Source organism: Eleutherodactylus coqui, chromosome 1 (genome assembly GCF_035609145.1).
Source record: "Eleutherodactylus coqui strain aEleCoq1 chromosome 1, aEleCoq1.hap1, whole genome shotgun sequence".
Taxonomy (NCBI): Eukaryota; Metazoa; Chordata; class Amphibia; order Anura; family Eleutherodactylidae; genus Eleutherodactylus; species Eleutherodactylus coqui.
In genome coordinates, this window is record NC_089837.1 from 93600038 (window position 1) to 93625355 (window position 25318).

At 43.8% G+C, this 25318-nt stretch overlaps 2 protein-coding genes across 2 annotated transcripts; one reads left to right on the forward strand and one right to left on the reverse strand.

The window, feature by feature from the left end:
• Nucleotides 1–1872: 1872 nt before the first annotated feature.
• Nucleotides 1873–15738, reverse strand: SRPRB (SRP receptor subunit beta). The gene is made up of 7 exons (XM_066598103.1): nt 15569–15738; nt 13889–13983; nt 9912–9989; nt 7438–7520; nt 6831–6967; nt 4547–4601; nt 1873–2838 (listed from the first exon to the last, which is right to left on the reverse strand). Exons 1-7 carry the CDS (start codon nt 15702–15704, stop codon nt 2622–2624), a joined length of 801 nt encoding a protein of 266 aa, XP_066454200.1. The 5' UTR covers nt 15705–15738; the 3' UTR covers nt 1873–2621.
• Nucleotides 15739–20264: 4526 nt separating this feature from the next.
• LOC136621956 (uncharacterized) lies at nt 20265–24459 on the forward strand. The gene is made up of 3 exons (XM_066597901.1): nt 20265–20726; nt 21044–23328; nt 24316–24459. Exons 2-3 carry the CDS (start codon nt 21487–21489, stop codon nt 24457–24459), a joined length of 1986 nt encoding a protein of 661 aa, XP_066453998.1. The 5' UTR covers nt 20265–20726; nt 21044–21486.
• The last annotated feature ends 859 nt before the right edge of the window (nt 24460–25318 follow it).

Consider the following 25318-nt stretch of genomic DNA (forward strand, 5'->3'; position numbering starts at 1 on the left):
TGCAATGCTATAGCTGCGATACCCCAGAACATCGGCCCTGGGGTTTAAATGCCGGTGTTAGAATTAACGGCGGCATTTAAAATGTTAATAGCTCTGATGAGCTGCGTGGCTTATTGGAGCTGTTGCGGGCAAGGTCCTTGCTGTAAGAAACAGCCGATCGCCGTACAATCTCTCTTCATACATACCGTCACACTGCAGGATGTAACTATGTCTTATAGCGATAAGGTGTTAAAGGCGTGTATGTGTAAAATAATAATTATATATATATATATATATAACTCCCAGAAAAGACTTCGTTTTAAAAAACTGCACCCTCAAAAGGTTGTAAAATCTCCTTTAGGCTTCCTATACATGGCCGAGCGCAATATCGCGCAACGTATGAACGAAAAGAACTTGCCAATCCTTCTGCATGGTTTTCAGCCATGTAAGAGGATCGGCAAGTGTTTCCCCATTGTTTTCAACGGGAAAACACGCACTGTGCTCCGTGTATTCCAATGTGCCCATTATTTTCAGTGGCACAGGAATTAACAGTGTTAAGACTTTATGATTGGTGCTGGACTTCTGCAATCAAAGGGCCGATTTGCCAAGCTTTACCAAACTTCTAGCCTGGATGTGGTTTTCTGGTGTGCCGCCACTCATCTAGTAGAGGAAACATGGCAACCTGATGGGCCAGCGATCCTCAAGTTGTCATATTATAAAATATATACCGTACACTTTTTTACATTTTTGAGCGGTGATGTGCACACACAAATCAATTCTTGCATTTTTTTCTTACACCATTCCCTGTTAAGCATGCACAACGTGTTTATTGTATTCTGCAGGTCAACATGGTTATGGCCAGACCAAATTTATAGACATTTTTGTATGTTTTACAAGCAGAGCATTAACGGTTTAAAGCTTTTCTAGCGCTGGAGCTGTGGAAGGACTTACGTTTTGCAGGATGAGTTAACATGGTCACTGGAGCAAGTCAAGCACAAACTTTTAGGTCTTCTTTTGCAAGCAGGGATAATCAAAACCTGAATTGTAGTATTCGCATTCCTCATTTTCTCCTTTTTTTAAACAGTATGTACCATAACAATAGTTCTATAGGACATGAGTAGCTATGAATGTGGGATATCAATTTTATAGGCACTCTTGCGCATTTCTACCATAAGCATACATGAAATAGAAGAGGACCTGTCACTTTCATACATATCAGAGCCTTTAATAAAGGTCTGATAGCTCCCCATATATAGACCCAAAAGGTTGATGGTCCCCATGGCAGCCAGAGGCCACATCAGCATTCCAGCAAGGAGTCAATGGAGTGCAATATAGAACCTGATCAACAATCCAAACCCCTTAGACTGCTCAGTATGCATTGACCACACCATATAGACCTATACATCTTAAATGCCAGCCGTTGCAGCAGGATTAGAGCTGTTAGTACAGCCACAGTCCCAGCTCCTAAACCCTTCTTTCAAGGCCACAATACAGGTACGGCAATGTGCGCCAAGAGGTTGCTGGATGCGACATACATGGATATTGCCTGTTAAGTGCTAAAAGGTATCTAGAAATTGAACACAAGATAAAATTTACATAATGTTTGCTTCAGTAGCAAACTGTCATTTCCCCCCCCCCCCCCCCCCCCCCCCAGAAAATAAAGGGTTTCCCTGCTGATCTCCATTTTTGGTTGGTAAATGGCAGAAGACTGGCTATATAGCTTATACAGAAGAGTGAAACTAATGATCCTATCATTTTACAGCTGTGATCAAGTAAATAGTTTGAAGTCTAGGAACTTAAGGAAAAAAAAAAAAAAAGGTTAACTGGACCTTCTGGGTAATTATCCAGACTGGTCATTCCTCCTATAGCCGTACATTGAGTGGCGACACAAGCTTAATAAACAATACATTTTATTACATGGACATGAACTTTTCACACAACTAATAGAACGCATGTGTAAAGCAATCTTGTAACGCTTGCATTTTTTTTGTTGTATCACTGAAATCAAGTTTGAAGTGCCAGCCACTAGGAGTCTCCCTTCCAGCCCCCCTGCAATCCACTGACTGTCGTTAGGCATTTGGTTTCTCTAGTAGAAGGGACATGAAGAGACTGCAACATAGGGCAGGTATTCAGATGCCACCTAACAGCCAATTGGAGCAGGGCTGAGCAAGGCAGCATGGGAAGTCCCAGCTAGTAGAGTACTGGCAGAACTGCTGCTCAGGACTTCCACCATCGGTTAGTGAAGTGCAAACAGCAGAAAAATTAGGAAACTACCTGGAAAATTGAATTGATAAAAAAGTCAAACTGGGAACAAAAAGCAGCCAACGAATACCTGGACTGTCTTTGAAAACTCAGGTATGCTTTAAGCATACACATTAATAAATGGGCACCTCGTAACTGCCACGACCTTAGGCAGCAGGCACAATGTAACTACAGAACAGGCCATAATAACACAGTAACCCTTTTTTGCTTTTTTTTTTTAGGAGTGCAAGAAGTAGATCTTATTTTATGTTACATTTTACCAGTAAACAGAGGGAAATACTTTATATTTTTCACAACTCTGTGGGCACATTATCCAATAAGGTTTCACCGATTGCCAGCCACCATACTTAATTGTCCAGCCTATAAACATTGCCTTCTCCTCATGCCAATTTTGCGAGCCATCCTTCTACATTGCTAAGATTGGCATCCCCCTCCTCCTCCTTGCCATCTCTGGCGCTGCACTCCAGGAATTCTATCTTCAGAGGAACTTGGGAGAATTCAAAGTCTTTGCCCTTTTTTCCCAGCTGTGTGGTTGTTGGTGAATTGCTGCCTTCCAAAGTGCTGGGCGCAGCTGACTGGGTGACCCGCAGGGTATTCCTAGTGAATAAGAAGACACCATAGGTTATTAACCCCTTAAAGATGCAGTCAAATTTTCAACCTCACTTTTCAAGAGCCATTTCAAATTTTTAAAAAAATATATAAAATCGATAATGCAGGCTTTTTTTGCAGGACAAATTGTAGTCTTTAAATGGAACCATGTAACGTATCACGTTGTATAAAGTGAAGCATAAGAAAAAAAAAAAAAAAAAAAAGTTGTTGGGTGGATGGGAGAAACCCTGCAGTTCCTCCATTCTTGTGAGCCGTCAGCGTTTAACTCTGCTGCAGTGGCACCACAGGAAGAATTAAACTATACTAGACTGCACCTATACAAAGGGCTGCCTGTGTTATGCATGGCACATCCAAAAGAATACGAGTTGCTAATAAAAATTTACCATTTTTGAATTCTCTTTTATATAGTTGACGGCTTTCCAGTCCACTGTTGGACGTCACTGAAGCTTGTACTGCTCCAATGTCAGAAGAGATCAGAGGGTATACTAACCCTATTCTGCTGCTCTGACGTGGCCCATCATGTAGTTACTGGCTTTAGCCAGAAGATGGTGCCGTGAAACCTTTAATCCAAAAATGGATTACAAAGGCTTAAGCCCCATGTAGACACACAGATTGTCGCTAAAAAGCCATCGTTTGAGCGATAACCGTTGTGTCTAGACACGCGCCCGTCGTGCAGTTTTCTTTAACGATTCGCTCATAGTTGTCCTTCAGTTCGTTTACAATCCATCGTTCAGGTGTTGGCTTCTCGTTTGGTTAAAATGACATTCATTCAGTGATTTGAGGGGAGTGTTTAATCTTCGGCAGGGTGTACATTCAGCCGGCTAAGGGCTGTTGGGAGGACAAAGCTTCGATTTTAACATCGTTGGAAAACACCTACATTAGGCATTGTTTTATTTTTCACTAATTCACAAACTTTACACACATAGCTTTTTAAGGCCTCACGTCCACTTGAAAAATACAATCTGCGCAGAATCTGCCGCAGATTTCCGTGGTGGATTCGCTTTACAAGGTATTTTTTTTTTCATGCAGATATCCGCACACATTGCTATCAATGTGATAGCAATGTTGCCGATCCGCGGCAGAATGGAGCATGCATGAAAAACGCAATTCTTTTAAAATGCCATCCGCGGGTGCAAAAATCAATTTAGTGGACCGCGGATGGCCAATGATTCCCTATGGGCAAAATCCGCTACGGAATCTGCAATTCCATTTAGCTAGTGGACATGAGGCCTAAAGGTCAATTCACAAAATCTATGGCTTTTCCCTAAACACAACTGCACATTCTTTTAGGTCACTAATAGGTCAATACACAAAACATGTATTTTTGACATGGATGAACTAGAGATTATTTACATTCCAATGACAATACTATCATTTGTACCACCTAGTTTTTGTTTTTTTTCATATAACTCTTTCGCAATTCATCAACATAGATCACCTATAATAGGCTTTTTTTTCCTTTATATTAAATACAACTAGCGTTCTGTCACGGCTAAACAGCTAGGTTTTTTTTAAAGACAAGATAAGCACACCCATGATTTTCACGAGGCGATACCAAGCAGCTCTCCCCCCCCCCCCCTTCAATAATGCACACGTAAATAGATACAGATTTACATTATCTCTATATTGCATTCCACAAAACAAGGCCCAAACACGCTTGTCTGAAATTGGCCTAAAGAATACCGTATATACTTACAATTCCTTTTCCAGCTGCTGTTGCACAAGTTTAGCCGACTTGGCCATGGATATATCTGTGGAGCAATAAAAAAGTACTTTAAGGATCATTTAAAATAAGTAAATGGGAAGTTATAGGGGGCACTTTTGTCTCAACTAATCACTGAAAAGACCAAAATAACCCTGAGGGTGCATTCACACGAGCGTGTGTGTACATAGGTGTGCACAAAACCGCACACCCACGTACGTGCACAAACACGCGTGAATGCAGGCCCATGCCCATTGAAATCAATGGGCTACCGGCAACCCCTGCAGCGATTTTAATATTCATCCTTGAAATATAAGCCCTTCCCTGGTTTGTGTAAACTCACTGATGGGGCTCAGGCGCGTCTAGCAGCTTGGGTCTCGTCACTGCTCCGAGTCTTTCAGTCTTTCAGATCCAGCCTGTTAAAAGGGCTGGATCTGATTGGCTGAGTGCTCAGCCAATCACAGGCAGCCTTCAGCCATTCAGTGAATGACAGATGAGCGCTGCCTGTAAGTGGTCACAGCGCTCAACCAATCACAGGCAGCGCTTGGCCATTCATTGAATTCAATGCACGCGTAACCGAGTCTGCAGTTTTCTTTTGATTACCCCCATTAGACAAAACTGTACAAAAAAAAAACGTTTTGGCTAATAGAAGGGACCTGTTTGACATATGGCCCTTACATAAGGCAACGAATAAAAAAATTCAAATGGTCACAGATTCAGGATTCAGCAAATCTATGTTAATATCATAGGTAACATGAAAACTGCAATTCACTTAAACACACGTTTAAAAAAAAAAAAAATGTGTATATATATTATATATATATATATATATATATATATATATATATATATACACACATACACATACACACTAGAGGGCCTCCCTGCCTTCCGATTTGCTATCCGCTGCCTGTTAAGTGATGCCCGTCTCTAGTGACCGACGGGGGACAGGGCTCAGCCAGCATAGAAGGGAGTTTCATGTACAGCCTGTTCATTCTGCCTTCCTCTGTGCCTTGTGAGCTAGTGAACCACCCCTCCTCCATCCTGTGGCAGTTCTGTGTATTAAAAAAAAAAATGTTTGGTACGGTGTTAGCCAGTAGAGCAATGGTGTGAGCATTCCCAGCAAGAGAAACCAAGTAATCTTGTAGATATACCTTAATAGTTAACAAAAATACATGACGCAATAGCCAGCTTACGGATCTTCTATGGACTGTTCCTCAGCCTGAGGGCTTGCCATATGCCCCCTCCATGCTCTTCTCAGCAGTCTGTGTTCTACAGCTTCCTGCCCATTGTCCTTCTATATAGCTCCTTAGATAACAATCCATATATGGGCAGTGACATCACAGGAGCTTCCTAAGGTATCCCTCTAATTGAGGCCGGTGACAGATGCCATAACAGTGATATCCAACCCCGCCACATACTATTATAGTTTTTGTTAAATACTATTACCGTTTGTTATTGGGCTCTTTTACTTCCTGATATTTTAAGTGATCATAAAAAGGTAAATTAAATTACTTGGGGGAAAAAAAAAAGAAAAGAAAAACAAAACCCTTGTGCCGGCCTTGACTGAATTAGATCTGTGGTTTTCTGATGAGGTTAAACACAACGCCTGGTACTGTTACAGACTTAAGGGCTTATTTACACGAGTGTATATCGGTTGGGTTTTCACACCCCAGCCAATATACACTTCCATGCAAGCAGTCCCCCCTTCCCTCCCCGGCTCCGTCTCTCCTCCAGTTCGGCGTTTGCAATGGGAGGGGCGGAATGGGGGTGGAGCTAAGCTCCACTGTGTCCCACCCACTCCTATTGTTGGCTGTGGACAAGGGGTGGGAGCTTAGCTCTGTCCATGTCCCACCCACTCCCTTTGCAAACCACTTCGAGGGAAGAAGAGAAGCAGAGAGCCGGTGAGGGAACTGCTTAGATGGAAACGTAGATCGGCTGGCCGTGAAAACACCAGCCGATATACGTTCGTGTAAATAAGCCCTAAGGGTCTTTTTGCATGGTTCAATTAGAACTAAGAAGTGTCAATCAACAGGGTAGGCGCTCGTTTGTCTGGCCTTCACACAAGCCAATTCAGAACATATGAGAGATGAAACAACAGAAGGGGATGAATTGTTCATCACTGTCAGCAGCACATCCTCATTTATACGTTTGTCAGGTGGCTGGAGGCACTTAAACATGACCGAAAAAACAAATGAACAAACGTTTTTATGAACATTCTTGCCCGATCATTGGAAGTGTAAAAGAACCCTAGCAGTCATCTTCAAGGACAAATTACCTTGTTTGTTGCAGGCAACCAGTATTGGAGGAGTATTACGCAGCAACGTGGCATCAGTCAGAATTTGGTACAAGAATTCTGCCACCTCCTTCACCTCCCGCTGGAAGGCTGAGCTGTCCACTACAAAAATCATGGCCCTGCAAGATTAGAGAGGACATAAGCATCCTGCACTCAGAGGAGTTATAAGCTATTGAACATCACTAATACTAAATAGGTGAATAGTAACATTCTGGTATAATATGAATGCACACAAAAGCATAGAAGGGTAGGCACTCCTGAAACAGCTACTGCAAAGAGACAGTATTTTTACATTTAGGCAAACACTGAACCATAGGTTCTATACAAAGAAATGTCAGATATGTGAACTGTTTTCCTCAAGGGGAAACTTATTTGATTCACATGAGTAACAAAATTAAAAATCCATCATCCAAGGTAACTGTACTGATACAGAACGAATGGCTCTACAGTAAAGCAGCTTGTCACAACAGTCATTCTACATGGGGCGATACATTTTATGAGAAAGAAAATTAAGCCTTTAGGCGATCTTTCAATAACTAATCGTGTACTTCACTGTATTAGATGGGATATGGGTGCATTTCATAAGTACCTAATAGACGTCTTGTACTGATCCAGGAACTGGAGCCTTAGACTTTCATGGCCAGGAACATCAACCAAGGTGAAGCTGGAATGCTGTAGATGCAACAAAACTTTAGTCAAAGTATAAAGTAGAGAAAAAAAACCACAATAACCTATATACACCGTATACTGTGTAAGTAAATTTATTTATTCCAACACTCCATAATGCAGAAAAGTCTGGTAATGTAGAAACTGTTTAGTGCCTAGAATTGCAGTTTACACATCTACATGGTGTGTAAACTAAGAGCAAAAAATATATATATATATATATATATATATATATATATATATATATATATAAATTATATATACGAGGGGGTGCTGATAAGTCTTTGGCTGTGTTCTTTTTTTGTTTCTATGGTAACGCATGTTATATTACATGAAAGTCTTATGTGTCTAATATATGTTTTCAAAATGTTGTGTTTGTAGCTTATGGCAACAGTGATCTCAGCACGCGGGAAAACACAATGGTGGAGTCTAAGGCGATGTTCACTGCAAATGAGAGCAGAGGAGTGATAAAATTCTTGTTTCTGCAAGGAAAGTCAACGAAGAATATTCATGGTGATATGTCGCAGACATTGGGGGATCAATGCCCTTCATATTCTGCAGTTAGGAACTGGGTTGCAAAATTTAAAACGGGCCACTTCAGCACCAATGATGAGGAACGTCCTGGACGACTGGGAGAGGTTGTTGTTCCGGAGATTGTCGATGCTGTACACAACCCTTATACTGGAGAATCGGCCAATTTCAGCTAAAGGAACAGCAGACATCATGGGGATTTCTGGTGAACATGTTTGTGTCATTATCCATAAACATCTGAACATGAAGCTATCTGCACAGTGGGTCCCCAAATATTTGACAACAGATCAGAAAAGCATGCGAATGAGAACTTCCCGGTCCATTTGTCAGCGTTTCCGGACTGATAAGAACTTTCTGGATCGACTGGTCACTATGGATGAGACCCTGAAACCAAGGAGCAGTCAAAAGAGTGGAGGCACAGTGGTTCTCCTCTCCAAAAGAAAGTCAGCCACTAAGGTGATGGCATCTGTGTTCTGGGATAAGGAGGGCGTGCTGGTAGTGGACTACCTTAAAAATGGGTCGGCCATCAATGCAAGGTATTACACTGAACTTTTGGACCAATTGAAGGCAGCTCTGAAGGCCAAAAGGTTCAAAGGAATCTTGTTCCTGCAAGACAACGCCTCCGCTCACACTGCACAAGCGACCACGGCAAAACTGGTGGAGCTAGGCTTCCAGCTGATTGACCACCCACCTTATTCACCAGATCTAGCTCCCTCTGACTATCCTCTGTTTCCAAACCTGAAAAATCACCTCAAGGGTACCAAATTTCACACCATTTCTGATGCCATGGCTGCTACGGATGACTGGTTTGAGGCACAACTGAAATACTTTTTACAAGGCTTACAGAACTTGGAATACCGATGTAAGAAGTGTGTTGGCATCAGTGGAGAGTATGTGGAATAAATGTAAGGTTTTATCTTCCCATCTCGTTTTTTTTCTGGGTAAAGCCAAAGACTTCTAAGCAGCCCCTCGTGTGTGTGTGAATAGTATAAATAAAATTATATATAACGTTTGTGTTCCAAGGGAAATTCTAAGGGTAAGCATTGGTGCGAAGTATGACACGGATTTTGGTGCAGATCCCCAGCAGTCTTTTCACCCTTGCAGTAGAAAGCCAGCATCGCACCAAAATCCAAGTCACAGCCTGCATGTTTTTGTTTTAAACGCAGAAAGGACACAGATTGTTGTGAAATTTCCACAGCAGAAAATCTGTATCATTTCCGCTAGGGGTGAACGTACCTTAAGTGAGGCAAGATAAGAAACCAAATACTATAAACCAATCAATGTGCTTTATAGATACTGAACTTTTCTTTCACCCCAAATAGAAATATAAAGTAAAGACATCATCGTATGTGGTGCAGCAGTTGTTCCTAGTCACCTGGTGAGACCGTGCCCTAAATGTGACGAGCCTACAAATGATAGAAATCTTCAGCACATCAGATCTATTTCATTTAATGCCATTTGCATAACCATACAATGACTGCAGTACTATGCAAATGGGAGAAGCACATTATAACTTTGTAGTGCACGGCACCAGGCAGTCCAGGCGCTGTTACACCTGTAGCATTTGACTGGCTATTTTTATGAGAGCCTGCATCAAACCTTAAAGAGGTTTCGTCACTAAAACAAAAAAACTCTGCCCCCCCCCCCCACCCCCCAGCCGGGCCCTGCCTAACAAATATAAACACCTCTCCTGGAGTCCCAGGTAGACAGCATCCCCGTTAACGCCTCTTCCATCACTCGCACCATTATGCCAAGAGTTTGAGAACATGACATTGTGGCCTCATTCTTCCGCTCAGCCGTCTACCCAAAAGTTATCGATACTGGTGGCAGCTGCCAGCCGTGTCCAGGGAAGCTCAGGCATCTCACCTTGTCATTCTTTCCTCTGTAGATTGCTGTATTGGGAGAAATGGACGTATGTGTTTGCCTGAATTTTCCAGTTAGGAGCTAAAAAGAAAAAAAAAACAAAAAACTGAATATGAAATTGAAACAAAAGTTACAATTATCCAATCAACGTCTGGCACTCCAATGCCAGTGTTATTACCCTTTAACCCCTTGAGTGGCGGGTTTCCTACCACCCTGCCCACCAGGGCAGGTTTTTTAAAATGGTCTAATCATTGAATTTCAACTAATTTTGCAGTTGCGTCTCAAGAGCCATAACTTTTTCATTTTTCCATTGACATGGCCATATAAGGGCTTGTTTTTTGCGGGACAAGTTGTGATTTTTTAAACAGGGGGGAGGAAAAAAAGAAATGGGGAAAAAAGAAAAAAAGGGGCCATGTCATTAAGGGGTTAAATAATGTATTAACTTCCTTCTCTGGGTCATTACGACGCATGGATACCACATGTGTGATTGTATTTTTGATTTTTTACAAAGTAAAAAGAGACAAGTGTTTTTAATTTTTTTTACTTTTTTCTTTTTTAATTTTTTTTTTTGTGTCCCTTTAGGGGACTTCCACAGGGACCCATCAGGACCCCTGATCACATTCCAGGGGTCCTAAAGGGTTAACACAGCAGAGATCGGAGGTTTTCTCTGATCTCTGCTGTAAGAGCTGGTACCTAGCTGTCCTCTGACAGCTAACCACCAGCTCTCCCTGCCACAGAGACCATCGATGGTCTCTATGGCAACCTGTAAATAAAGCAGGAGGTTGCCGACATATCTGCAATATCTTCTGCTGGTTTTTCAAAGCCCTTGCTTTGTTCTCTGTGGGTCTGTGCAGGCAGAGCACACTGTCACAGCTTGTGGCATTGTGCTCTGCAGCTCCCATAGTGATACATAGCCCGGAAATCTTCCGGGCTATGTCACTATGAGCAGTGGAGCTCGTCCCGGAAAATTTCCGGGCGTGCCACTCAAGGGGTTAAGGAACAAGCACAGTAAATATACGGCACTTGGTCTGTGTTTTAATCCTGGCCAATAGCAAACGTACAGCATGGAATTAAAGGTCCTGCAATCAAGCAGGAGCATGTCAGATTCTTGGCTGTTAGCCACAGCTGAGGACCTGGAGGAGAAGGTAGAAGCTTTTTTTAACGACTTCTGACTAGTCCTTTCCAGGCTACATAGAGCTCAATGAGTGCTATTTAGCGCAGAGAGAAGGCGGAAGTGTTACTTCTGCTGTTTGACTTGGCGATCATGAGACTACCAAGTGCCCCCTGCCACAGAGCCTTAACCCCTTAGTGACTAAGCCTGTTTGTGCCTTAATGACCAGGCCAAATTTTGCAAATCTGACACGTGTCAATTTAGCATGGAAAAACACCAGAAAGGTTTTGCATATCCAAGCGATTCTGACATTGTTTTTTCGCCACATGTTGTACTTCATTTAGGCGGAAAAAAAAGACCGATAGAATTTGTGTTTATTTATTAAAAGCGCCAAAATTGGGAACATTTTGAAAAAATTCATCATTTTTTCACATTTCCAACTGCAATATCTTAAATCTGTGCAAACATAATATAGAAATTTTTGCTAAGATATATATTTCCATCCGTTTACTTTATTTTGGGCGCACATTGGAAAAACTTTCGTTTTTTTTTAACCATTTAGGAGACGTACAAATTTAACATTACTTTTCAGCATTTTGAGGAACACTTTGTTTTCCTACACCAAGCCAAGATTGGAAAGGCTCATAGGAGTCAAAATGATAGATACCCCCACACATGACCCCATTTTAAAAACTACAACCCTTAACGTATTCACTGAGGGGTGTCATGAGTGTTTTAACCCCCCAGTTTTTTTTAAGGAGTCAATGCAATTTAGAAGAGAAAAACTAAAATTTCATATTTTTGCAAATGTGTAATTTTAAAGAGGATTTTTTTCTATAGTACATCATGAAAATGAGGATTTGCACCCCAGAATGGATAAGCCTGTTTGTCCCGTGCTCAGAAACATACCCATTGTGGCCCTAATCGTATGTCTGGATGCACAATGGGGCCCAAAATGAAAGGAGCAACCGGTGGCTTTCGGAACAGAAATTTTGCTTGAAGGAGATTTAGTCCCCATTGCCCACTTGTAGAGCCATTGAGTGACTAAAACGATGGAGAACCCCCACAAGTGACCCCATTTTGAAAAGTAAATCCCTTAACGAATTTATCTAGGGGTACGATGACTTTTTTGACTTCACAGTTTTTGAATGAATCTAAGCCAAGCAGAAGGAAAAAATTAGGATTTTCATTTTTTTGGCAATTGTGTCAATTTAAAAACAGTTTTTTTTGTCCAGTGTACATAGGAATGAAGACTTTCACCCCAAAATGGATACCCCTGTTTGTCCCATGTTCAGAACCATACCCATTGTGGCCCAAATCTACTTAAAGAAAACATGGCTAGGCCTATAATGGAAGGAGCACCCGTTGGATTTCAGGGCACAACTGAATAAATTCCAGGCCCCATCGCCCACTTGTAGAGCCATTGAGCGGCCAAAATGATAGAGAACCCCCACAAACAATAGAGAACCCCCACAAACAATAGAGAACCCCATTTTGAGAACAAGACCCCTTAACAAATTCATCTAGGGGTGTACTGCGTATTTTGACCCCACAGTATTTGAATGAATCTAAGCAAAGCAGAAGGAAAAAAATTACGATTTTCATTTTTTTGGCAATTTTGTCAATTTAAAAACTGTTTTTTTTTGTACAGTGTACATAGGAATGAAGACTTGCACCCCAAAATGGATACCCCCCATTTGTCCCGTGTTCAGAAACATATCCATTGTGGCCTTAATCTACTTACAGGACACATGGCTAGGCCCATAATGGAGGGAATGCCCGCTGGATTTCAGGGCAGAACTGAATATATTCCAGGCCCCATTGCTCACTTATACGGAAAAAAATTTGACTTCCTAAAAATAATCCCCCCCCCCCCCCCCCCCGGCCATCCCCATTTTTTGGCATTCCCTAAATATTAGATAAAGGTAATAATATAAACTGCGTTTTATGTCCGAAGACAGAGGTAATTACGGAGGCTGGTTGGGTTGGGCACATGGGGCAAGAAAACCGGGTATCCCCCCCCCCCCCCTCATGCTTTTTTGGGGGGGTATTTCGGGACCTCAGCGGCAGGTATGGGGTGTAAAAAGTGGCGCTCTGTGAGGTTTTGTAATCTTGCTGCGGTGCAGCGGTCTCGCACAGAAGGCGCTCAACAAGCTGCTCCTGGAACTGCATGAAGGCGAGCGTTCCCAGGGCTTCTTGTAAATTGCGTATTACAGGTAGCGGTCTGAATAACGCCGGGCTCACACGGCCGTAGGTGGAATCCGCGTGCGGAGGTCCGCAGCGGATCCCAGCTGCGAGCCCGGCTTTGACCCTGCGTACTGCCGCGTAATGTACTGCGCATAACTGTCTACTCACACAGGCGGTCATGCGCAGTACACCGTTTTTTGTTTGCATTTCCCGCGCCATCGCTTAGATGGAGGTCAGCTGCTTGGGCCCCATGCTGGTTTGTGGTGTGAAGAGGCTGCAGCCCTCCGATGAGCACCGTGTCCTCTTCACTGCCTACTAGGCCCAATACCGTATGTATTGTAGCAATGGTGCCCAGTATAGCAGCTCAACCCCATTCACCTGAATGAGACTGAGCTGCTCTCAGGCCACATGAAGTCATTGATTTAAGAAGAGGCCGGGGCGCTCACCTGAGGACTGCGGTCTGCTCAATCAGATGATCTGCAGAGGTCCTAAGTGGCAGACCCCCACGATCAAAACCCCCTTTAAGTGTCTGCATGTGAGCTGTGTGCCCTTACATACAGAAAACAGCAAAGGCATCATTATCAGGGTTATTATACAACCCCGGCACTACATGCTCCACCTGACAGAACCTGGTGTACCCCCCGCTACCGATACGGTGTGGCGAGAGTGCTGGTCATCTTACCCGGCTGAAGAGGAGGGTTTTACCGGAGTCACACAGGCCTACAAGTAGGACGGCTCTGCGGCTGCTCTGACTCCCTCGCAGCAATCTCCAGATCACTAAATGAGAAGAAAACACAAGTTAGTGTCCATATCAGAGGAAACATACAAGATAATACCCCGCAGGAGCGAAGAGCGGGACCTCCACGGCCCGGGACCCACGCAGCAGTCTCTGCTCTGGTATAACCGTCGCTCTCATATCATAGTGTGTGATAACACGCAGCTTCGCCTGCCAATAAATCAGGGTAATAAAAGACCGCAGCCATCGGGCCTCTTTTTTTTAAAAAAGGGCTTTTTTGTGCCCTTTAAATTGAATATACACAAAAGTGCATCACGTCCTCCTCACGGTTTCACCTTTGCATCAGTCCACAGTCACACGGGCGTGAATCTCGTGCCAGTTTTGTGCGTTGTGAGATGCGTGAATATGACCGCCATTATTTTGGATGCAGTTATACCCGTGAGCGATGCTGCAAGATAAAATAAATAAAAAATTTTTAAAGCGCTGCATGTCCTATTTTTTTGTGTCCATGGGCTTGTTTTGGATGGGACAGTCGGACACATTACACGCCGTGTGATGGGAGGCTTCCCATTGACATCAGTGGGTAACACTTGCCAATCCTCTGGAGAATCAGAATTTCCCAGAAGTGGTGCGAGGCATCTTTGAATGAAAACGCCTCGCCTTTGCGGGTAAAACGCACGCTGACAAGCGCGATAGGGGGCCCGTCCGTGTGAAGGCAGCCTCATCCAGTCCTGAGCAGGACACCCTCTCGCCGTTGTCACTCCATAACACTAATCAGCCATATCCAATTTTTTTACTCCCCAGGAGACGGACGGGTTTACGGGCAGATCAGAAGTTCTGTTGTTTTTTTCTTAATTTTAAAGAGCGAACGCGATATCGCAAGAAACACGGCGCAATATCGCATATTGGTTCATGCGATGTCCAACCTGATTTTCTCCCGTGTTAGACGACAGGAGTGGCTATTATTAAAATGGAAGTCCGTGCGCTGCGATAAATCGGAGGCTCCATAGGGAAACACGGCGAGAAAAAGGATAGCAAAAGCGCAGAGGGCGGGCCGGCAGCGATCTCCAGATCTCACCGCAGGACAGGAAGCGTCGCAGGTGGGAAGGAAGTCGCTGAAAGTCAAGAGTTTCATAATTCTGCGTTTTCTCGCATTGCTCAACAATCACGCAATTTTCTTGCCCATGTGAAGGCAGCCTAAGAGGCAGGAAGTGTACCGGCGGAGTCACATCTGCGCTGGGGATTCCCCGCAGATGAACACTGTCTCTGGACGGCGCCGGGCGGACGCCATCAACTATAATGAAGTTCCTCCGCTTTCTGTCTGGCTTTTGGACGGAAGAAAAGCGTTGCCTGCAGCCCTTTATCATCCGCTATTTTCTGCGATGGAACCGCCGGCGCAGAAGTGAAACGGGCGTAACAGAAGCGCAGCGCTGCCACGGATGACAGCGAGCCACGGGGTGGGCAGGGGTCTCCAATGGCAGACCCCCATCAGCAGTTCAAAGAGCCCAGAACACCCCTTTAACTAATAAGGCTAGAGCTCTCTGCAGGTCTTGTAGCACCACAAGTCTCAGCATGCCTTGCAGGAGGGACCAACATAGTTACCTCCTACCACACAACTCTACTCACCCAGGCTGAGCAGCACCACCACGAGCGCCGCCACCACCGACAGCACAGTGGGGTCCTGCCGCTCAAGCTCCTGTTTGATAAAGTCCATGTCCGGCAGCCAGAGCCGCCGGCTCACGTTATCCTGTGCCGCCGCCATGATTGTTTCACAACACGCCTGCGCAGTGTGGTAACCGCTTTACAGCGCATGCGCGCTGCTGCCGGCAACGTGTCACTCGCTGCCAACCAGTGAGCTGTCCTAAGCGGCTGACCGGCGCGGTGCATTATGGGAGTCGGTAGCGGGGGGGGGGGGGGGGGGGGGCGGAGGAATGTGACGTAATCTGAAGTGCAGTCTCTGGGCTCGGCTCACTGCGCCTCTAGCGGGCAGGAGAGGGAGCGCGGTGTGACGTGTAACCACAGCTGTGCCGGCTGCATGTTAACATCTTGTGAATCAACCAACCCAAGCAACCAATCAGGTTGAATCAGCCAATCCCAGATAACCAATCAGGTTGAATCAGCCAACAAAAACAACCAATCAGGTTGAATCAGCCAAGCCAAGCAAGCAATCAGGTTGCTGGAATTGCTGAATAGAGCAGAGGTGTTGCAGAAGATGTTAATATGCCGCCCAGTGCTTAGTGCCTCAGTGCCAGAGAGCGGCAGATGAAGTGGTTATAGATTGAAGTGGTGGATATTTATGGCTGCTTCTGTCAGCGTAGCTACGTTATACACCGATCAGCGTAACATTAATTGGGGTCCGTTCAGCGCTGTTCTGCTCTAAGACAGAACCGTTCGGCCACGAGGATTCCCCAAACGGAACAGGAAAGTGGAACCCCGAGCGCAGGTGTGACACCCCCTAAGGCCAATTTCACGCGGCGCTGCACTGCTTTTCCTCGCAAAAATGTAACTCTCGCGTTTTTCTTTCGAGAAAGACAATAAGACTTCCTGGTGTTAAAACGCGTCGCACGAAAATCGCGAGTTTGTGCTTTATAATGCGATAAAAAGGAGGCTCCATAGGGAAACGGGCTAGAAAAAGGCAAAATGCTGAGAGATAGGACATGCCGTAATTTTATTTACACGCAACATCGCATGAGTGAAGGAAACCATTGAAAACCATTGGTTAGTTCAGAATTCTGCATTTTCACTCTCGCATCACGCGAAAAGTGGACGATTTAATCGCCCGTGTGAGACCAGCCTAAGTGACATGGTGCGGGGTAGAGCACAAGGAGGGGGCTATATTACTATTGGGGGCCCAATTACTTTTGGGGCGGCTACTAGGGGCACAGTTACTATTGGAGACACTGATGGGGACACAATTACTAGTTGCAGTCACTAAAATAATGCGGTAAAACCATGCGTTGTGATAAGCCCCTCCCCCAACCACACGCCATTTTACTTTGGGCGCTATTTTTTGTGATAAAGCTGGTAATCTTGATGTACAGTAGTCAGCAACAAGAGAATAGTCAGCCTTGCCTGATAGTTATGTGTCCTCACTGTGTATGCCCGTGCAGTTCGGATGTCTATAGCCATATATATATATATATATATGTGAAAGCCCTCACTCACTGACTAACTTGCCACCAATTCTCTAACTTCCTGGTGTCGTACAAACATGAAATTCGGCAGACCATTCTTTAGGTCCTAAAAAGGAAAAGTAAAGGGTCACAACTCAATTATTCAGTGCTAAGTGCAAACGTAAGTGCACCCCTATGTAATGTAAGCGTGACATTTGGCATGAGCATTCTTTAGGTCCTAAGTGAGGAGAGTGAGAGGGGTGGCACATTCTGCAGAGGGACATCAGTACATGCAGCCTAAGGAGAATCTAACGCTCCTCTATATGTATACATATTTTATTAATCTTCATAATATTTTCAGTGCGAACAACACGTAGACACCTGTATTAAATTAACTTGGGCAAAGCTGGATATCAGCCAGTGCTGTATATGGAGCGGGCTCGGGAGCTGAACCTGCTCCATACACGGCAGTTATCAGTTGTCAAACAGCCAACACCCGTCCGCAACAGCCTGTATTGGAGATAATTCTAATCACTGCTGTTAACCCTCTAAAGGCTGCTTGCTGCCAATTCTGGCATTTAAATGTCCCGAATGGACCCACCGAAATTAGTTTGCGGGGGTGCCGTCTTGCTCTCATGGCAGGAAAGGTGGCACATCTTTAATAGAAAGCCTGCTAAAATACAGTATAATGCAATCCCGTAGTATTGCATTATACTGTATAAGCGATAAAACAACAGCAAGGGGACTAAAAAAAAGTTAAAAATAAGTAAAGTAAAGACTTTAATTATCATAAAAAAATATTAAAAGTTTAAAAAAGGCAGTTGCATAAAAAAAAAAATCAAAATGGATATCGCTTCATCTGTAAAGGTCCAACCAATTAATATTTTATTAATCCTGCGTAGTGAACATCAGTTAAAAAATACAGAATTCCAGAATGGGCATTTTTGGTCACCTAATCTCCGAGAAAATTTGAATAAAAAGTGATCAAAAAGCTGTAAATACATTTGGTATGGCTGTACCTGTGCTGACTAGAGATGAGCGAACGTACTCGTAATGAGTACTTACGCACCCGAGTACCGCCATTTTCGAGTACTTCAGTACTCGCGCGTAAAGATTCGGGGGGCGCCGGGGGGCGGGGAGAGGCGCGGCGGTGCGGGGGGTAGCAGCGGGGAACAGGGGGGAGCCCTCTCTCTCTCCCTCTCCCCCCCACTCCCCGCTGCAACCCCCCGCGCCGCCACGGCGCCCCCCGAATTTTTTCGCCCGAGTACGGAAGTACTCGAAAATCGCGGTACTCGGGCGAAAAAGGGGCGGGGCCGACCACGTTCGCTCATCTCTAGTGCTGACCCACAGAATAAAGAAAACAGCATTTTTACTGCACAATGAACGCCATTAAAATAACTCCCCCCTCTACCAAATGGTTTCATTGTGTTTGTTTTTTATTTTGCCCCACGTTTTACAACGCATTGTGTGGTACGTACATTATGGCCCAATGTCCACGGGCGGATTTGAATTGCCCCTGCAGTTGAAGCCGCTCATACGGAATCATGAGCGTCTGACTTCTATTTACACATGCGGATTTGTTTTCCGGATTCCACATGCGGAAAACAAATCGCGGTACGCTCCATTTTAGTGCCGTTCCTTTGAAGCCAATGGAAGCCGTCCGATCCATGGTCCATCCCCAGGAGTTTGAAAGAAAAAATAAAATTGCACTGTGCATATACATCGGTGTGCCGGTCGGCACTTCCACACACATCCGCAGTACAGAAAAAAAAAGACCCGGACAGGTAAACAGGGTCCTCGGCAGTGGGCAAGGTCGGATTCCGCTGTGGGCTCCTGCATGCAGAATCCGACCCGCCCGTGGACATGAGGCTATAATGGTTCCACTGAAAAATACATCTCAGCCCACGTAAAACAAGTTGTTGTGCAGCCATGTTGCTGGAAGGATAAAAAAAAGTTCAGATTTTTTGAAAGTGGAAATACGAGTACAGCAGAATGTGACCTGGAAGCAGGAGCAGCAATAAAAGGGTTAAGAATGGGCAACCAGTGTAATATTCAGGAAAATGCCATTAGACCTCATACTTGAAGAGTAACAAAAAATAAAAACCGCAGCCGTGGGTTGTAGGGATTCTGTGGACTCATGTTTGCAGCATGCTCTGTCTGTTGCTTATCTGTTCCCTGAGAATTCGGCAGCTACATTCACACCACAACAATGCAGATGTCAGTGGGAGATTTTAGGCTGGACCCACAAAGTGTAGGATACAGTGGTTACTACAGATCACTACTGAGACCAGGATACATCTGAGGCTTCTGTACTCACTGCTGATACTACAGTAAATGACATATATTGGAAAGTAATATATCTATTGTCCACCAGAGGGCACTGCATACCTGTTGTAACACCAACGAGTGGTTCTTTCTAACTTTATTTTAAAATATAACTTCGGGTGCATTCACAGAGTTGTGGTTTGGGTGCAGTAAAAAAAAAAAAGGATGAAAAACGAGCAAAACTGTGTGCATTTTTGTCAAGGTTTTGCACAATGTGTGGCAAAAAAATGCAAACATGACAAAACTGTGGCAAAGTGGGATTGTTCTCAGTAAGAGAAACCACATAATCTTGTAGATATGATACCTTTTAATGGCTAACAAAAATACATGATGTTAATGCGAGCTTTTGGATCTTCTATGGACCCTTCATCAGTTATATATTGCAGAGACGACTCCCCTCTTGCCCTAAATACAAATGTTTAAAAACAAACAGTTGTCAGCAGCACAATATGAGTACCCTATGGTTTGAACAGGTATCCTGCACGCCCACTGGGTTTGGGATCCAAGCCAAGCCGCTCTTCAGTACAAATGTTGATGAAGTGGTGGAAACAGCAGATCAAGGTGCAAAGCAATGAAGTTTCTTTATTTCTTTCCTCCCAGACAGAAAAAACACGACGTTTCGACTACAAGAGTCTTTGTCAAGTATGGACAACAAGTTAACAACATACAAATATATAGTGTGTCTAGTATCACATTAAACCAATCACAGTAGATCACATGATAAAATTCACCTGCATTCATTGATGTCATTATGGACACACATGCTGTGGAGTTTGTAGCTATGGTGGAGCGTTGTAGCAACCTTTCACTTTCTCTTGTGACTGTGTCGCCATGGAGACGTGTTATGCAGAGCTCCTACTGGCTGGAATCTGTATGAGTCTCCTCCCGTCCTCCGTGACGTCATCACGTCACGTCTGTATAGCGTGGTCACATGACTGGGGCGTGCAGCGTCATTGGGCACATGTCCTATTCACGCTCTGCTCCATAGAACTACTACTAGACATAAATGTCAGTGTTTCTTAATAAACACCATGACACAACCAAAAGAGTGGCTTGGCTTGGATCCCAAACCCAGTGGGCGTGCAGGATACCTGTTCAAACCATATGGTACTCAGATTGTGCTGCTGACAACTGTTTGTTTTTGGATATTCGTTTGATCCTGATCAGCGTGCACATAAACGTCTGAACAGTTATGGAATCTGAAAACCCAAAAGGGGGTGCTCCGGGCACCTCCCAGACAGTCTGGTACTCCAATGCAGACCAAGCACGGATATTTGCAGGAATGACGTATGATGGTACTTTCTTGAATACTCCAACTACTGATGTTCTACGCCGCAAGTGGGAAGGTGAGAAAAAGAGATATATTTCACTTAATCTCCATATGGCAACACTCTCTGAGTATTTCAAATCTAATCGTATTCCCCGTGGGTTATGGTCACATCTGCGTCCCACTCTTATGCCAGGGAACGCAACATTTTGCAAGAAATTTGAGGAGATATCCAATCGCTATTCATTGGACATCATCCTTTTGAATATCGAATTTTTGCAATTGGAAGTCGCTGCATGTACAGCAAATATTACAAAATTGGAAGCACAGATCTCAGAGAAGGTGTCTGTGAATGAATGGACTGATATATCAACTAAAACTGATATATTATTGCAGAAATTCAAAAGTGACATTGAAGCAACAAAAAGAACGAAATGGCACCGGGACCTCGAGGATTACGAGAAAGGGAGAGTCTATAACTGGCAGATGTCCCGTAATCGTGATAATCCAATGAATAGACGTACACAGAGACCCAATAGAAGGAACCATCGGATGGACACTAACAAATTTGGGTTTACATCTGCGACATCGGATTCTACGGATGATTCCTCACAAACATCTATGAAATCTGTGAATTTTTTAGGAACACGCCATACGAGACCCTCCAAAGCAAAACGAGACGGCCATGGCACCAACGGTGAGGGGGCCGCAAACATCACCGATCCCGCAAAAGGATCACAATCAATGATGACGCGATCTACCAACAAGAGGCCCTCACCACAAGCGATGACATAAATACGGTTGTGAACATTTCGTCAAGGACTCTGACTACCCTTGAGATGAAGGTATTATGTAAAGGTCTATCATTCTGCCCTACTCCTATGACAGACTGGTTTTCCTTGGACCTTGATTTAAGGAGGTTTTTTAGGAAATTAAGATTGAAAGCATATTTTTCTGATGTGACGTCGTCATCTAGTGTTGATGCACCTACTGTATCAGTCACAGACAAGGCAGCATTCACATTACAAGATACAGGTCTATATAACAAAAGCACGTTTCAGCAACCGAACAATGTACATGCCATCGAGACATATGTAGGCCTTGTAAATCGGGATGTACAGAAATTAAGATCATCACACACGAATGTACGATACCACAACAATTTGAACTATGTGGAGCGTCAAGCTCTTTCAGGGCTTTCACTTGACAGATCCATCACTATCAAACCGGCCGACAAGGGCGGCGCGGTGGTAGTGATGGATTCTGTCAAGTATGAACAGGAAATCTATAGACAGTTAAATGATACAACTGTATATGAATTATTGACATGTAATCCTACTGATAATTATCAGACAGAATTGAGAAGCATTTTGAACGAGGCCCTCTATGAAGGTAATATTGACTTAGCTTTGTCTAAATATCTGTATATACACCATCCAAATACACCTACCATATATATATTACCTAAAATACATAAACATCTCACTGAGCCTCCCGGACGTCCAATCGTGTCAGGACGAAATTCCATGTTTAACCATATTTCCATCTTTCTAGATTATATCCTGCGGGAGTACTCTACAAGTAATTGCTGTTATGTCAAGGATACCAGCGATTTTCTAATTAAATTGAGATCCATCCCTTGCCACGAGAATACAATATTGGCTACACTTGATGTCACTGCTCTCTACACATCAATTTCTCACGAACTTGGTCTAGAGGCAGTTAGACAAAAAATGTCATCAGCATTGGTATCTATTGAATGCGAACATGTGGTTCTGACCCTTTTGGAATTTGTACTCACCAAGAGTTATTTTTCGTTTTGTGGGAGATTTTATCGTCAGTGCCAGGGGACCGCCATGGGGGCCAATATGGCCCCGAGTTATGCAAATATTTATATGGGCATCTTTGAAGATCTGTTTGTCTATACATCTGCATATTGGCCCCAGGCGGTCTCCTGGCTGCGATACATCGATGACATATTTGTTGTCTGGTCCGGTTCTGTTGAGGAATTACTGTTGTTTCATCAGGAACTCAACAGCATCAGGCCAGAGCTGCAATTTACTCTTAAGTATTCTAATAGCAGCATAGAATTTTTGGATGTAACAATTATAAAAACCAGCACTGGCTTCTCCACTGATCTCCATGTCAAACCAACTGACCGAAATAGCCTTCTTGAGTACTCAAGTTTCCATCCTAAAACCACAATTGACTCACTTCCGTGGAGTCAACTCCTAAGGGTTAGGCGAGTCACCAATGATGCATATGTGGAGACACGAATAACAGAAATGTGTAAAAAATTTCTTGATCGTGGTTATCCCACAAATCTGGTGACTGAGAAAATGGAACGAGCAAGAGTACTCTCACAGGATGAACTATTAATCCCGAAAAGCAGAACTAATAAAAACGAACGCATTCCTTTTGTTTCTACCTTTACCACTATAAGCAGACAGGTATCTTCCATTCTACGTAGACACTGGCCACTATTGCAGTTAGCTCCGCAGGCGATTGCATTCCGTGAACGGCCAATCATGTCATATAAACGCTGCACTAGTCTGCGCGACAAATTGGTACGATCAACATATGAAAAAACTATTTCTCGGACATCTAAAACTTTTTTATCGGTCGGGACAGGCAGTTATCCATGTTTGGGCTGTTCCAGCTGCTCAAAAATGATTAAAGGGGTTGTCCCGCGCCGAAACGTTTTTTTTTTTTTTTCAATAGCTCCCCCGTTCGGCGCGAGACAAACCCGATGCAGGGGTTTAAAAAGAAAACCGGATAGTACTTACCCGAATCCCCGCGCTCCGGTGACTTCTTACTTACCTTGCGAAGATGGCCGCCGGGATCTTCACCCTCGGTGGACCGCAGGTCTTCTGTGCGGTCCATTGCCGATTCCAGCCTCCTGATTGGCTGGAATCGGCACATGTGACGGGGCGGAGCTACAAGGAGCAGCTCTCCAGCACGAGCAGCCCCATTCAACACGGAGAAGACCGGACTGCGCAAGCGCGTCTAATCGGGCGATTAGACGCTGAAAATTAGACGGCACCATGGAGACGAGGACGCTAGCAACGGAACAGGTAAGTGAATAAGTTCTGTTTGGCTCATATTTAATGCACGATGTATATTACAAAGTGCATTAATATGGCCATACAGAAGTGTATACCCCCAGTTGCTTTCACGGGACAACCCCTTTAAGGGCAGTCAATTTTTTCATTCACAGACCAGGAAGTGTTTTTATATCAAGGGACGTCATACATGTTCATCAACACATGTCGTCTACTTACTCACCTGCCCGTGTGGCCTACAATATGTCGTCCAAACAACGCAGGAGGTGAGGAACAGAATTTCGAGCCACAAGAGCGTGATACGCACTAAAAAATTAGATCAGCCAGTACCACGCTATTCCTATGACAGTGGACATTCGGTATGCCAACTAAAATTCTGCATCATTGACTCTGTACCTGAAACATCTAAAGGGGGTGATAGAACACGAATGTTATTAAAGAAAGAATTATATTGGATCTTCACACTTGATACAATGTCCCCAAAAGGTCTAAATCATGAATATGATACCCATATGTTCCTGTAATTGCCTCTTTTTTTCTGCATTGGTTATGCCATCTATATGGATTTTAATTCACTCACTTATTTGTATTTTTATGTCTTCACAGTGCATTTATGATGTCGTTATGGCACCTAAGAAATCTACACTGCATCGGATTGTTATGCGAACAAATTGCCAATTTTTGTATATTATTTATATGCGATTTTTTGGTGGTATCCTTGTGGAGGTTTCAGCATCACCTGAATATTGATGAATGCATGATGAGCCTTTTTTTGACACCCATGTGTATTATGCTGCAGCATGGATATTTGCATAGTCGGGTCCCCTTTATTTTTGAGAGCCGCTGATTGGCTCACTTATTACTCTCCTCCCATTAAGGCGGTCCAGTAATCAGTATATGAGAGGCTGACACATACACTCTTGCATTACCCCTGTGGCTCACCATCAGAGCCACAGGCTTTACCTCTTTATTTATTTATTTATTTTTGGTGCTTTGTGACTTCTTGATGCATGGGCATAACAACTATTTTCTGTAGGAAGGAGTAGATTAGAGAAACCTGCTGCTACTCTATACCTGACAGCATGTAGGAAGGCTCTTTATACTATTTGATACTAAATCTATATTTTCAGCTTAGGTCTGAAGTCTAGTCTGGTTATAGAGGTGGCCACACTTATATGGTGACCATTTTTCTATATACCTAACATCCTCATCTTATTTCCGTTATATCATTAAGATGAGACAGTCCTGATGACCCTGGGCTATCATTGAAACTGCCAAGCTGACGCTGCATCCAGATTTACAGCTTTATAGCTCTCTGTTACCCAGGGAGCCTATACTCTGGCTGCAGTTTCTATAATATACTGAGCTAATATCTCTCAGACTTCCTACTGATAAGCTCCCATTAGCTAAGATTGAGCAGAGAGACCATACTCTGCATACTAATGCTGGGAGTATACCTGTATCCCTTAAGTTGGTGCCTAATATGCAATTTTGCTTCTATGCATCTGATATATTGAGCATCCACACAGATCGTCTCTAAGTCACTGCACTATTTGTACTATCTGACTCTATCTTAAACATCTCTGGTCAATTAATTACTATAAACAGT